The sequence below is a fragment of the Ambystoma mexicanum genome, chromosome 2q (genome assembly GCF_040938575.1).
Source record: "Ambystoma mexicanum isolate Mex_15411 chromosome 2q, UKY_AmexF1_1, whole genome shotgun sequence".
In the NCBI taxonomy this organism is placed as follows: Eukaryota; Metazoa; Chordata; class Amphibia; order Caudata; family Ambystomatidae; genus Ambystoma; species Ambystoma mexicanum.
In genome coordinates this window covers 86,624,462-86,638,770 of record NC_090924.1, presented here as the reverse complement: position 1 = coordinate 86,638,770, position 14,309 = coordinate 86,624,462, and the positions used below count along the sequence as shown (strand labels likewise).

General features: G+C 47.1%; 1 protein-coding gene across 6 annotated transcripts in view; it reads left to right on the top strand.

Moving 5' to 3' along the window:
• The window catches only part of ABCA3 (ATP binding cassette subfamily A member 3), a 1,774,001-nt gene that overhangs the window by 1,725,431 nt on the left and 34,261 nt on the right, over positions 1–14,309 (top strand). For all 6 annotated transcript variants that reach the window (XM_069646922.1, XM_069646923.1, XM_069646920.1 and 3 more), the window contains one exon: positions 13,027–13,217. In XM_069646922.1, coding sequence (XP_069503023.1) covers positions 13,027–13,217 — 191 coding nt within the window. The remainder of the gene's footprint in view (positions 1–13,026; positions 13,218–14,309) is intronic.

Below are 14,309 nucleotides of genomic sequence, written 5' to 3'. Positions count from 1 at the left end.
CCATTTTCTGGTACTGCTTTGGGAGTCTGTCAAAAATGTGGAATACGTTGAAGGACACATTACATTCGAAGAACAAGTTACTTACCAACTGGTAACATTCTTTCGATTGGATGTTCCTCCAACGTATTCCACATCGTCCTCCCAGCCTGCCCCTCTGGAGAATTTCCTATGCGATTGCAGCTTACATTTCCGCAAGGCTATATGCAGTCAAGCTGGCATTGGATTGGTGCGGCACGTTATGGGGGAAAAAACACAAGCTGAGGCTACGGGCGCCGTGCATCCTATTTATAACATCCAGTGACGTCGCCCTCGACGGAGGCCTTCAAGGGACATCGACCCAACGCCATCAATGCAGGACTCCCTCTGCCAAAAAAGTTTCCGAACTACACAGCTGTGGACATGACATGTCGAAGATGTGGAATAAGTTTGAAGAACATCCAATCGAAAGAAAATTACCCGTTGGTAAGTAACTTATTCTTCTGAGGCTTGTGGAATCTTTTTAGATCACAGGCTGTGCATAGGCCGACATCTAGTGGAAGCTGCAAAGTGTTACAGTTGTTGTTTTCGAAACTCAAAAGGGACGTCGATAGGGCACGGCAGTAATATTATCCCTAGTGTGACGTCCACTGTACCCATGATCCCTCAAGCGTGTAGGTCCCTCAGATTGTTTTTTTCCGCCATATTAGTTGGAAGTATGTGTGCGGAGGTCCTTTCGGCGTAAAGCCTTTATCTACTGTGAATTACGTTACATTTCTTCCTATCCTTTGTCCACCGAACGCCGAAGAACGACGCCGGTGAGGATCGGAGAGACTTCCGTCAGAGGCTATCGCAACGGACCCTTGGCCTTGGAAGGCCACACTGGGCCTCAGCCAGTCAGTAGGGAGAGTGGGGGGAGGTCATATATAGATTATATTCCCCTTTTCCTACATATTATTCGCCCCGCTGCCATGATTTGACTATATGGAGAGTACTCCATTTAATTTCTTCCCCAAATGTAACAGAAAGTGCCCTTGGGTAGATAAACGTTTAACTTGTAATCTGTGTCTCCCTCGAGACCATCTCGAGGCATCTTCTCGGGCCTGTAGGCTCTTCAAGCCTAAAACTTAAAGGACCTCTCCACGAAGCGCTGGGCCCACTACGCCAGGCAGCTTGAAGCCATGAACGCAGAGGATGCTTTCAGCAATGGCAGCAACGCTGCAGAATCGGATGGTGAGGGTGACAGGGCAGCTTTGGTTACCCAGGCGCAGGCCCCCGACCCCGTAGGACAGGCTGGCGGCCATGTTGTGGGGACCACACTCGGCGGCAAAAGCACAACACGTACACTCACCACCAAACACATTAGCCCCGGCCGAGACTCGACACGCATGTCGAGTGATCGGCAATGTTCGACACCTAGGGAGCGGTCCACCGAATCCCTGTCCTCTGGGCGCTCCCGCTTGCCTCACGATAGGGCCCAGTTGCCCTCGGACGGAAAAGTTGTCGCCCATCAAACTACCGTCGAGACCCGGTCGTCTGACGCCGATGCTGTGTCCCATCCCACTTCCGAGGCGTCGGAGCAGGCGGGAGACCCCATAAAGTCTGGAAAGACCACTTCTGGCCATGGGGTAGGGGTAAACACCATAAAAAAATCCTCTAAATTGCCCCACACTCCTAAAGAAAAGCATGGGGATGACAAGGCTGCAAAAAGATCTAAAGAACCTCAGCCTGCCCCTAAAACCAAGGTTACACCTCCCACAGATGTGGATATGGGCCTAAGCCCTCAAACTGTTACCATACCAAGCTCCAAAGAATGGAGCTCTGCAGATATAGACAGAGTAATGAAAAGGATGACCTTTATGGCCAACTTTTATGAAAAGGATCCAAATTATTTTCAAAGTTATATGAGCACCCCCCCCCCCCCCACCTCAGCTCCATCTGGTTCCAGAGCCACTCCTGTATCTCTTCAACCCTCTCCTAAGAGGTCTCACTCTGAGACCCCCTTTCAGGGCTTAGTCATAGACCCCTTTGTTGTGGAGCCTTATGACCCCGCTTCCTACCATGACCCTCAATACGATGAGGACCAGGAGGCAGACCCTTATTACGGGGATGATGAGAAACAGGAAGCTGAAGCTGAAGATGAGGCTGACGCTTACACCTTAGACTCCCCAATACCTAAGGACCCTCCGGTAAATGATTCTCCAGTCGATAACCAATCCCTCCTTAACGAGGTGTTGGCCAAGGTGGCTGAACACTTCCAAATTTTAATTCTCAGGAAGTTCAGCAGGACAAGAATTTTGCAGAGCAAATCCTGGGGAACAAGAGGGCAGCAACTCAGTCCATCCCGCTACTAAAATCTATTCAGCGCAGGATTCAGCCATCTCTACAAACCCCTAACCTCACACATGCAGTAAATCCACGTGTCAAGAAGTTATTTTGTGCCGCTCCCTCTGACCCTTTATATGTTAGGGGACAACTAAAACCAGATTCCCTAGTTGTCACCACCACGAGGAAGAGTGGGCACCTCGTTTGCTTCCTCAGAGGCTCCCCTGGATAAAGAAGCAAGAGGATTTATGGCCTACGTAGAAAGGTCGCCTCCTCTGCGTCATATCAGGCTAGTATAGCCAACAATGCCACCCTCTTGGCGAGCTATAGTTGCCAAAAGTGGGAGGAGGTTTCTGCTTTACTCTCCCCTGCACCAGAACCTTTAAAAACCCAGTTGGCACAAGTGGCAGGCGAGGGGAGGGCGGTGTTTGGCTGTCCCCTTAAGACTAACTTTGACGTGGCTGATAATGCCAGTAGAATAATTGATGCGGGTATGATCATTAAAAGGCATGCATGGCTGAGACAGTCAAGATTTGAGCCTGAAACTCAGGCAACACTTATAGACATGCCGGTCGAGCCTAACTTATTATTCGGCAAAGCTGTCGAAGATGCCCTAAAAATGGCGAAAGATGAGTATGACTCTTTAAAATCCCTTGGTCAACTCACCAACAAACCCTCTGGACAGAGGGGAAGCGGTAATCTTCGCCGATTTTGGGGCCAAAATTCCCAAAGAGGGTCTAGCTATAGCCACAATCAGAGCTCATCATGGGGGAACAACCAATCACAGTCTTCCCAGGGTTACCCGAGAGGGCAGCCCAGGGGTCGTGGGCGGGGAAGAGGCAGCCCCGCTGAAGGTGGTACGCCACCTTCCAAACAGTGACGTTGCGCTTCAGGTCCCCTCCCATACTTCCCTAGTAGGAGGGCGCATTACCAACTTCACCCACGCATGGGAGGGAATCACCTCGGACAGATGGGTGCTGTCCACAGTATCTGGATGCTAGTGCATCGAATTACTCAAGCTCCCCCACGACCACCCTCCACTGCAAAAAGTACACTCTCAGGAACACCAGCGGATCCTCCTCGAGGAGATTGCCACTCTGCTGTTAAAGGACGCCATAGTTTGTCCCGGCCAACCAGGTAAACTGAGGTATTTATTCAACCTACTTCCTTGTGCCAAAGAAAGATCTCACAATGCACCCAGTATTAGATTTGCGCCCTGCAAACAAGTATGTCAAGCCACAATAATTCTGCATGACTACGCTACAAGAGGTAATCCCCTACTAAAAAGGGGGGATTACATGGCAACACTGAATATGAAAGATGCTTATTTTTTATATTTCAATGTTCCCAGCGCACAGAAGATTTTTGCGTTTCAAGATAGTGAACCAGCACTACCAATTCAAGGTGCTGTCCTTCAGAATAGCCTCGACTCCAAGGGTATTCACCAAGGTACTGGCAGTGGTGGCAGCGCAACTGCGCAGGGAGGCAATCCCAGTGTACCCTTACCTGGACGACTGGCTCATTACAGGGGAGTCACCCCTAATTTGCAGACAAAACATCCAAAGAACCATCATCCTCTTCTTTCAGTTGGGCTTCTCCATCAATGAGAAAAAGTCAAGCCTGGTGCCAAGCACCTCGAAACAGTTCTTAGGAGCTGTCTTAAATACTCAAGAGGGGTTGGAGTTTCTGTCAGAGGAAAGAATTCGAAATTTGTTGCTGCAAAATCCTCAATATCAAGCTGGTCGCCAAATAAGGGTGCGCAAAGCAATGCGTTTGCTAGGTATGATGGCATCTTCCATTTACCTGGTTCCCCACGCGCGCCTGCGCACGCGATCCATGCAAGAGTGGTTGGCGAAACAGTGTTCTCGTGCAAGTGGTAAGTGGGACGATCTAGTGGTCTTTTCGCCAACACGAGTACAAAATCTTTGCTGGTGGACGAGAGTGTCACGGGTTTCCTTTTTCTCACCTGTTTTTGCTGCCTTGCGGGATCCTTCGCTGGGATTTTCTTCCGTGCTGTTCGGGTCTTGTATAAGCCCGCTCGGCCGTCGTCGGATTCCAGGATTCGTTCAGCTTCTTCGTCCGGGACCACAGAACTCCAGGAAGGAAGGCCGCACACGAGAGCGGTCTGCGCGGAACGCAGATGTAATATAGGTACAAAGGGGAGGAAGGAAAAGGAATGGGTCCAGGAATTCGAGTAGCAACTCAGTTCCAGGAGCAGGAACTGCGATGCACGTCTAGCCTCAGCTAACGATAGCGTTGAGACGCGCAGAGCCGCAGGGGCGTGGTTCCTTTATGGAACGTGCGGCATGGACGTAAAGGTCGATAGACCGCGTTCTGTGAATTCGGGTTGGGTGTACTACAGTGAGTAACCCCCGATGTGCCAGGAACCAGGAGGACCAAAAGGGGCGTAATCGATGGATCATGACAGCATGCCCCCTTCTAAAACTCGTTCCACCGGCTTTGCATGGATGTATTAGATGGAACCTTCTGAGTAATCTGGGGGAGTTCAGGTTTGAGACGGGTTCCCAGGTACGTTCACTGGGTGGATAGCCCTTCCATTCCACCAGGTATTGAAGTTGTCCTCGCCCATATCTGGAGTCACATATTCGAGAAACTCCATATTCTAACTGGTCATTGACAATCCCATATTCTAACTGGTTATTGACAATCACAGGACTGGGTCTAAGGTTAGTCCGGGTGGTTTGGATGTAAGGCTTCAATAGAGATTTGTGTAAAACTGGATGGATTTTCTTCCAGGAGTCTGGTAGTTTAAGTCGAAAGGCCACTGGGTTAATGACTTCTTTTGTAGGAAAAGGGCCATAATATCGAGGAGCCAACTTATTCGGTCTGAGATGTCGGGGCAGTAGCTTCGAGGATAACCATACTTTATCCCCTATGGAGTAAGAAGGCCCTGGTCTTCTCCTTGAATCTGCATAGTGCTTAGTTTGGACCTGTGCCCTTTCTAGATGTTCCTTGCCTTCTCTCTGTATATTGATGAGTGTTTTAATCCAGGAGTTGACTGTTGGAACTGGAGTAGGATGTGGAAGGACTGAAGGTAATACCGCAGGGTGGAATCCATGGCTGCAAAAAAAGGGCTGGTTTTAACAGCCGAATGATCCGAATTGTTGTAGGCGAATTCTGCCACTGGTATTAGAAGCGACCAATCCTCCTGGACCTTAGTAGAGAAACAACAAAGGTATTGTTCAAAGGTTTGGTTTACTCTTTCTGTGACTCCATTGGTTTGCGGATGATATCCTGAGGAGAGGGCTCGTTGGATTCCTAGTATCCTGCAGAGATGCTTCCAAAATTGAGAGATATACTGTGGTCCTCTGTCCGATATGATCTTGGAAGGAAGTCCATGCAGTCGGAAGATGTGTTCCCGGAAGATTCCAGCAAGTTCTGACGAGGATGGTAACTTATACAGAGGTGTAAAATGAGCCATATGAGTGAACAAGTCAATAATGACCATGATAGTGGTGTACCCTTTAGATGGCGGTAGTTCTACAATAAAGTCTGTAGCGATGACTTCCCAAGGTCTCGTTGGTGGAGTAGGCTGTAATAAGAGTCCTGCTGGTTTCTGGTTGTCATGTTTGTTTTGATTACAGACGGAACAGGATTGACCGTACAGTTGAACGTCAGCCTTCATTCTGGGCCACCAGAATTGTCTTTGTATTAGACTGAGGGTGTTGGAAATGCCACGATGACCGGAGCGAAGGATATCATGGCAGAGGTTTATAATCTTTTGTTGTAGTTTCTGTGTGGGAATGACCAGGTTGTTATTCTTAAACAAGTATCCATCCTTGGTTCTCAGATCCCATTGATTCCTTTTTGAAAGACCCTTCCAGAGTTCCGAAGTCTGAGTTTGTATGCAAATGTCTTTCTTTAACAGGGCAATGATTGGTTGGACTATCTCGGAAAAGGAAGGTATGAATTTCCTGTAGAAATTAGCCAAGCCCAAGAAAGACTGGATTTGTTTCACAGAGGCCAGGATAATATAGCCTTAACCTTGGATTGATCCATTCTGATGCCTTCTGGACTAAGGACAAATCCTAGGTAGTGTATAGTAGAAGCATGGAAGATGCATTTCTCGGGCTTTGCCAGGAGTTTGTTTTCGCGTAGTCGTCGTAACACTGCCTTTACATGTTGTTCGTGCTTCGAAATGTCCTTCGAAAATATTAGGATGACGACCCTATTCATGAAGCGTTGGAATACCGCCGGGGCATTAGCAAGTCCAAAGGGCATGGCCAAGTATTCATAATGACCGAAGGGTGTTCGAAAGGCTGTTTTCCACTCGTCTCCTGCCCTAATACAAATCAGATGGTAGGCACCCCTGAGATCCAACTTGGTGAAAACAACTGTACCCCTTACTGCCTCCAGAATGTCTGAGATCAAGGGTAACGGATAGCGATCCTTAAAGGGTGTATTGATTTAAACCTCAATAATCCAGACACGGTCTGAGTTCCTTGGTATCTTTCTTGGGGACAAAAAACAGTGAGGCCCCTGCTGGGGTTATAGAGGGTCGAATGGTGCCATTTGCAAGATTAGTATCCAGGTATTCTCGAAAGGCTTTCTTTTCAGGTTCGGTCAAGATGAAAATCCTTCCAAAGGGAATCGCAACGGAAGGGTCCGTTTCTATAGCATAGTCTTCTGGTCTATGGGGAGGTAACGCCTGGACAATGGCAGAAGAGAAAACATCAGAATATTCCTGGTTTATCTCCGGGATCCGGATAATGTTTGAGACTGAGATTGTACCTTGGTGATTCGTAGGAGGTCCTTCTGATGGTGTCAGAGCGAAGTCTGACATTATGCAGTGGGACATACAAAATTCTGAGCCCAGGAACAAGGAACCCACTGTCCAATTGATGTACGGATTGTGTTTTTGAAGCCAGGGCATTCCCAATACCATTGGGTAATGGGCCGACTTGATGATGTCAAATGTTATCCTTTCTCGATGGTGGTTTATGGCAAGTTCGACGTCCTTGGTCTGAAGGGTTAAGGATCCTGAAGAAAGGGGCCTTCCATCAATTGCTTCTACAGGTTGCATAATAGTCCGGGATTCGTAAGGAATATGGTGTTTAAGAACCCATTCTTGGTCTATGAAAATCCCCATAGCTCCACAGTCCACCAGTGCCAGGATGGGATATGTTTCCTTCTTGGATGGCGATAAAAAGGCCTGTAAGATCACCAAAGAATTTTGTCCAGGAGAGTTCAAGGATGGAATTGATGTGGAGCAGGCATCTCTCTCCTGAACCTGTGCTCCATCTAGGATCGGGAGCTGGCGTTTCCTGAGCACCGTGGGGGGGCTATTGGGCACTCTCTTACTAAATGTTTGTCTGATGCACAATACATACACAACCCGGTATGGATCCTACGCATTCTTTCTTGGGAGGATATGGGTCCACGGAATGCCCCTAGCTGCATAGGTTCAGGCTCGTTACTCGAAGTGGAAATACCTTCAGGGCTCGAGGTTATTCCAATGGGGTTCTTCTGGAGTGGTAGCTTGCTTTTCTTTTTCTCTGCCTTTCTCTCCTGAATGCAAAAGTCAATCTGCAGAGCAAGATCCATCAGGGCCTAATAAGAACTTGGGCATGCCACTCTGGCTAGTTCATCCTTGATGTCTTCATTTAGCCCCTTTCGAAATAGGGTAAAACAAGCTTCAGAGGACCAATCCGCTTCTTTAGCCAACTGTTTGAAGCGTGTGACATACGTGAGCATATCCTGGGAACCTTGTTGAAAGTCGAGTAGACGTTCCTGGGCACTGTAGACCTGCTCTGGGCGGTCAAACATGGTCTTAAGAGCCTGTATGAAGCCATCGTAATCATCCAGGAGAGAATCCCCAGAGTTAACCAGTGGGGTGGCACAGGTCAAGGCATTGCCGGAAAGATGCGAAATAATAAAGCCCACCTTAGCCCTGGGCGTAGAAAAATAATAAGGCTTGAAAGTAAAGTGGACCAAACATGAGTCAAGGAATCCACAAAGGCTCTTTGAGGAACCATCATATTTATCAACAAAGCCGCCCAGGATTACACTCTCTTTCGTAGCAGATTCACGGGACAATACCAATTGCTTTAAGGCTGCGTTCTCTGCCTTTAAATTTTGCACTTCGGTCGTCAGCACTTGCATGCCACACATAAGGTCCTGGATGGCCGCTTCCATGTCTGTGTCGAATTCAATCAGGTGGCGTCTCAATCTGTCACAGGTTTCCTTTTTTTTCACCTGTTTTTGCTGCCTTGCGGGATCCTTCGCCGGGGTTTTCTTCCGTGCTGTTCGGGTCTTGTATAAGCCCGCTCGGCCATTGTCGGATTCCAGGATTCGTTCGGGACCACGGAACTCCAGGAAGACCAGGAAGGAAGGCCGCACACGAGAGCGGTCTGCGCGGAACGCGGATGGAATACAGGTACAAGGGGGAGGAAGGAGAAGAAGGAATGGGTCCGGGAATTCGAGTAGCAACTCAGTTCCAGGAGCATGAACTGCGACGCACGTCTAGCCTCAGCTAACGATAGCGTTGAGACGCGCAGAGCCGCAGGGGCGTGGTTCCTTTATAAAGTGCTGCATGGACATAAAGGTCGATATACCGCGTTCTGTGAATTCGGCCATGTTGGGTGTACTACAGCGAGTAACCCCCGACGTGCCAGAGACCAGGAGGACCAAAAGGGGCGTGATCGATGGATCATGACAGAGAGAGAATCTAACGAAGGGGAAGCACTTCTGCGACCCAGAGGTTCAGGCCGTCGTCACAACAGATGCCTCCTTAACAGGGTGGGGAGCTCACTACCTTCACCATACAGCTCAGTGTCTCTGGACTTGCAAGGTTGCTCAGAACCACATCCATCTGCTGGAACTGCTAGCAGTATTCAGAGCGCATTCGGGCATTTGAACCCCTCTTATCAAACCAGTCTGTACAGGTCCTTACAGACAGCACAACTGCAATGTTTTACATAAACAAACAGGGGGGCACTTGTTCTCAAAATCTGTCCAGGCTTGCCCAACAAATTTGGAAATGGGCACTCAAACGGAAGATTTACCTGTCAGCCCAACATGTTCTAGGGGAACTCAACTCACTAGCAGACTCTCTGAGCAAAGATCCCCTTCCAGAAGAACACGAATGGGGACTACACAAAGACCTCGTAGAACACCTCTTCTCTCAGTGGGGTTTCCCCACAATAGATCTATTCGCCACAAGCGAAAACAGTCAATGCCCAGACTTCGCGTCCAGGTTCCCCCAGCCAGGCTCCAAGGGGGAACGCCCTTTGGATGAACTAGATAGGGATATTTGCCTATGCTTTTCCATCAACCCTTCTCATGAGGAAGGTGATGAACAAGATACACAAGGAACCAATGATGATTATCCTGGTTGCTCCTATGTGTGCAAGACAACCATGGTATCCACATCTGCGCAAACTGGCGATGTGCAATCCCATCAAGCTCCTGTGCCAGTACAACCTACTCACCCAACACGAGGGACTAACAGTGCACCTGCAGCCGAACTCAATGAACTTGGCAGCAGGGCTCCTGAGATCATAGAGTGCGAACATCTCAACCTGCCACAGAGATGCATGGATATCTTGAAAGAATTAAGAAAACCAAACACTAGGCACTGTTACTTTGACAAATGGAGAAGATTTGTAATTTGGTGCCAGGCTAAACAAATCAACCCTATAGAAGGTACTCCATCCCACATTCTAACTTATATGCTCCATTTGCTAGATGCAGGGTTAGTATTTAACTCCCTAAAGGTCCACCTGGCGGCTTTGTCAGCCTACACGACCTCTCATTATAAGGTCTTGTGGTGGAAACTACCAGTCATCAAAGCATTTATGGAAGGAGTAAAGAGACTCCAACCTCCAATTTCTAACCCGCCACCTGGGTGGGACCTCATTGTGGTACTTGCTAAGCTCATGGGACCCCCTTTTCCAGTCTATGCACAAATCTAGTCTCAAACACCTAACTTATAAAACTGCCTTCTAAGTGGCTATCATTTCCATAAGAAGGGTCAGTGAAATCCAGGTATTGTAAGTGCAGGATGCTTTCTTTGTTGTACACAAAGACAAACTGGTTTTACGTACTCCCCTCAGGTTCTCACCTAAATTCATCTCCAAATTCCATGTAAACCAGTCAATTGAGCTACTGGCTTTCTTCCAGGAACCCAACGGCTTAGCTGAGGTAAAACTCCACACACTAGATGTGAGGAGAGCCGCCCTCTACTACGTAGACAAGACCAGACCGCTAAGAAAAACAGATCAATTGTTTGTCTCCATAGCGCCAGGCAGAGAAGGTGACCGCATTTCTAAGAATTTAATCTCTAGGTGGATAGTCATATGTATCCAACTGTGCTATTCCCTATCAGATAACACACTGCCTTTTACGTCCAGGGCTCACTCCACAAGAGGTACTGGAGCCACTCTGGCTTTCATTGCAAATGTCCCCTTAGACACTATTGGCAAGGCAGCTACATGGAGCTCTGTACATACTTTCCCTCAGCACTACTGCATTGACACCCATTCCAAGACAGATACAGAAGTGGGACAAGCGGTTCTAAGACATTTATTCGCTCATTAACCTTCTCATATCCCACCTCCTTCTTCCACTGCTCGCTAATCTTTGCACAGCATGTGATCTAAGCAGATTCCACAAACCTCAGAAGGGATACATTACTCACCATAATTGTATTTCTGATGCTTGTATCTGCTTAGATTCACGTGCGGCCCACCCTTACTCCCCTCGGAGAGAAGGCGCATGGATGCTTATGAGCTTGTCTAATACGTATCTGCTTGGATACAACTGTACTCACGCTACACCTCATGCTACCTCATGTCAGAAAAATAGAATCTGAGGGACCTACACGTGTGAGGGATCATAGGTACAGTGGACGTCACACTAGGGATAGTATTACTGGTAAGCCCTGTCGATGTCTTGTTTTTCTAAAACAACTAATACTCTGCAGCGTGCATCTAAGCAGATACAAGCATCAGAAATACGATTACGGTGAGTAATGTATTATATAATCTCAGGCTAAAATGAGCATCGAAATACATAGGAAACACGAAAAATGAATTGCTAATAACTATTGACTCGCATGACGGATTTGGCTGAAAATGTTTGCAAACAAAATGTTTCACGCCCCCCCCCCGTCCCCCCCCCCCCCCCGGGGTTATTCCGTCCACTAGTCCACTAGTTGTTCAAATAATATATGAAGAAGGAGGTGCCCCTTCTTCCAAATAGTTATTTCCCATGGTGCTTTGCCCAAAATTCTATTGCTATTAACTTTTTACTTGTTGGATGGCTTTGGATGAAATTCTCAAAACAAAAGCACACCCAAATTAAAAAATATTGGGTACAATACATTATAAAAATAAAAAGATTATGAAAACAAAACACCACGGTATTCAGCACATTCCTTTTCCCATAGAGAAAAAGTGTAGTTTTTAACGGCCGTAGCACAAAAACTGCTGGGCAGATTTGGCCCAAATAAGAAACAACTTTGCCGCACAGCATTTCTTGACTGGTTTGGGGTAAATCCATCCAGTAGCTTTTAAAATATTTGACAGAGAAGGGGTTACCCCAGCTACTTAAAATCTTTATTTTGGCCTTAGTGGTTTTTGCAGCAGAGAAAAAGCACTCGTCTGGTCTGACCACTTTCCAGCTTACAGCAGGAAATTAGTCAGACCAGACAATTGATCTAGAGGCAGAAGGTGGTCAGATGGAAACAGGATATAGCGAGCACAGACAAGGAAAATCTGGAACCCTACTGACGACTGTATCTCAGATCTTAACTCAGACCAAAACTAGAGGACAGAAGAACACTGCACGCCTTTTGGGAGCCATATCTCAGACTGTATCAGGAGACACAAGACTAAAAAGATGAAATCTAAGAGCCTGTTATGCGCTCAATGCTTTGGCCTAGGAGGGCAACGTTTGGCTGAGAATATCACAGCCTGACAAAAACCATAAGCTAGGGGAAAGAAATGCTTGCTGGTGGGGGTGTGTCAAGGCTAACCGCGTAAGCCAGAGGGGAGGGCGACTCACAGCTAGACTCTAATAATATCTATGTTGGCAAGAAAAATAACCTAAGCATGAGGGAGAAAATAATTGCTGCAGGAGTTGGTTAAGTAGAGTGCTGGGTGCAATATCTCTGTGACTGAGTAGTCGAAGGATGTTTGGTTGCTACATGCAGATTTGTGCTGCTCTATATATATATAGTGATGTTTTGCTCTTCTCTCTAACTACATCTAATAATAATAAATAATAATAATAATTTAGCATTTATATAGCGCTATGAACCCTCGGGTATGGTGGTGCACATTTATCGACCTCGGAAGGATGACAGACTGAGTTTGGCCCTGCCAGGATTCAAGCCTGCGTCTGCAGGCTCTGCACAGATGTCAAAGCGAGCTCTATGCTCGCTGTGCTATCAGACTGGCATCTATCACTGGAAGACAGCATTTGCAAAATGACCTACCAAATCTATGTGAATGCACCATTTTCTGTTACACCCAGCCACATTTTTGCTGCTTGGAGTCCTTACATTTTGCTGAGTTTTGAGTGTTGCCAAAGTATTTAAAGGCCACTGTGCAGGGGAGTGTTTGTGCTTGTGATCACTTGACCATGTGTTTGTGTTTGTAAAAAACTAAAAATAATTATGTTGTTAGCTGTGGCTACTGTGTCTCCTGTTCTCTTACAGTCCTTTTGTCTGTTTTTTCTTCTTTTCCAATTCCTCACCCACAGCATGGAAGAATGTGAGGCCCTCTGTACACGGCTTGCCATCATGGTGAATGGGCAGTTTAAGTGCCTGGGCAGCCCTCAGCATCTAAAAAGCAAATTTGGCAGCGGCTATACCCTTTTAGCAAAGGTCAAGAGTGATGGAGATGAGGACAAGACATTGGTATTCAAGGAATTTGTGGAAATGATATTTCCAGGTATGTGGGTGGATGTTAGACTGAACAAGGTTATCCAAACACTTTCCCATCCTTTGATATAGTAAGAATTCCCTGAAAAAATGTAGATTGCAGTTTAGCTCAGGAGTGTGAAATATAGATCTCCCAGTCCTGTGTTTATATTCAGAATTGACGGTGCCCATTTCCTGCTTTTTCTGTGATAAACTCAGCATCCTTTACCTGCTGGCTGCTGTTGATTCTTATTCTTTTTCGTGCTATATTTTCAAGACAAATATTCTTAAATTTTATTTCCCTGTGCTGCTCTATTCCTGGTGGAATAAAACAAATTTTTCCCCTCGTTCACATGGACACACTTGTCACTTAAGGAATACATGCCTGCTTTTTACCTCTCAATAAGTGCAGCCTACACTCTCTGTTCACGTCTGCCAGCACCCCAGTTCGCATGGCCAGCACAATCCCTGAAGGTATGTGATTAAGATGGCAAGTGCCCCCAATCTAGGTCAGTGTTAGAGAAACATTGCATCCCGCAGAGCTTGCCTTCTACATGACGTATTTACATTTTTGTGCTGCAGGAAAAAGTTTCCATAATACCTCCCCAGGCGAGCAAAACAATTCATGCAGTGAAAATAATGATTTCCATTGTCTTTTTATGCTTTAACTCTCTTTTTTGGTTACCGCTTTATCATTGCTCTTTTTGCCTATACTATCCTTTAACCAAAGTGTTTCACTCACTCTGTTTTGCTGTTATCTGTCACCTTTTCATATTTGCTCTGTGAGAACCCTGAAGGTGTCTCACCCGCTAGTCCCCGGGGTTCTGTCATCCAGCTGGGCAGGACACGTCCATCGCTTTTGGATCGAGTTCCTGGGGGTGGACCAGTGCGGAAGAATCACCTGGATGAGTGGTCCTTGGGGAGTGGAAGTGGGACACCGGAGGGTGAAACGGGGTCTCCCCTTCCTTGTAAGACATTTTCCCCATCCTATCAGGTAGGATACCTAGGAACATAACACCCCTCCCCCTTTCCCGACCCAAACACTTTCTCACGGATAGCTCACCGTGAGCAACAACAAACTAACACCAGAGCCGTATGCCTGACATGTCTCAACGCAATGGTC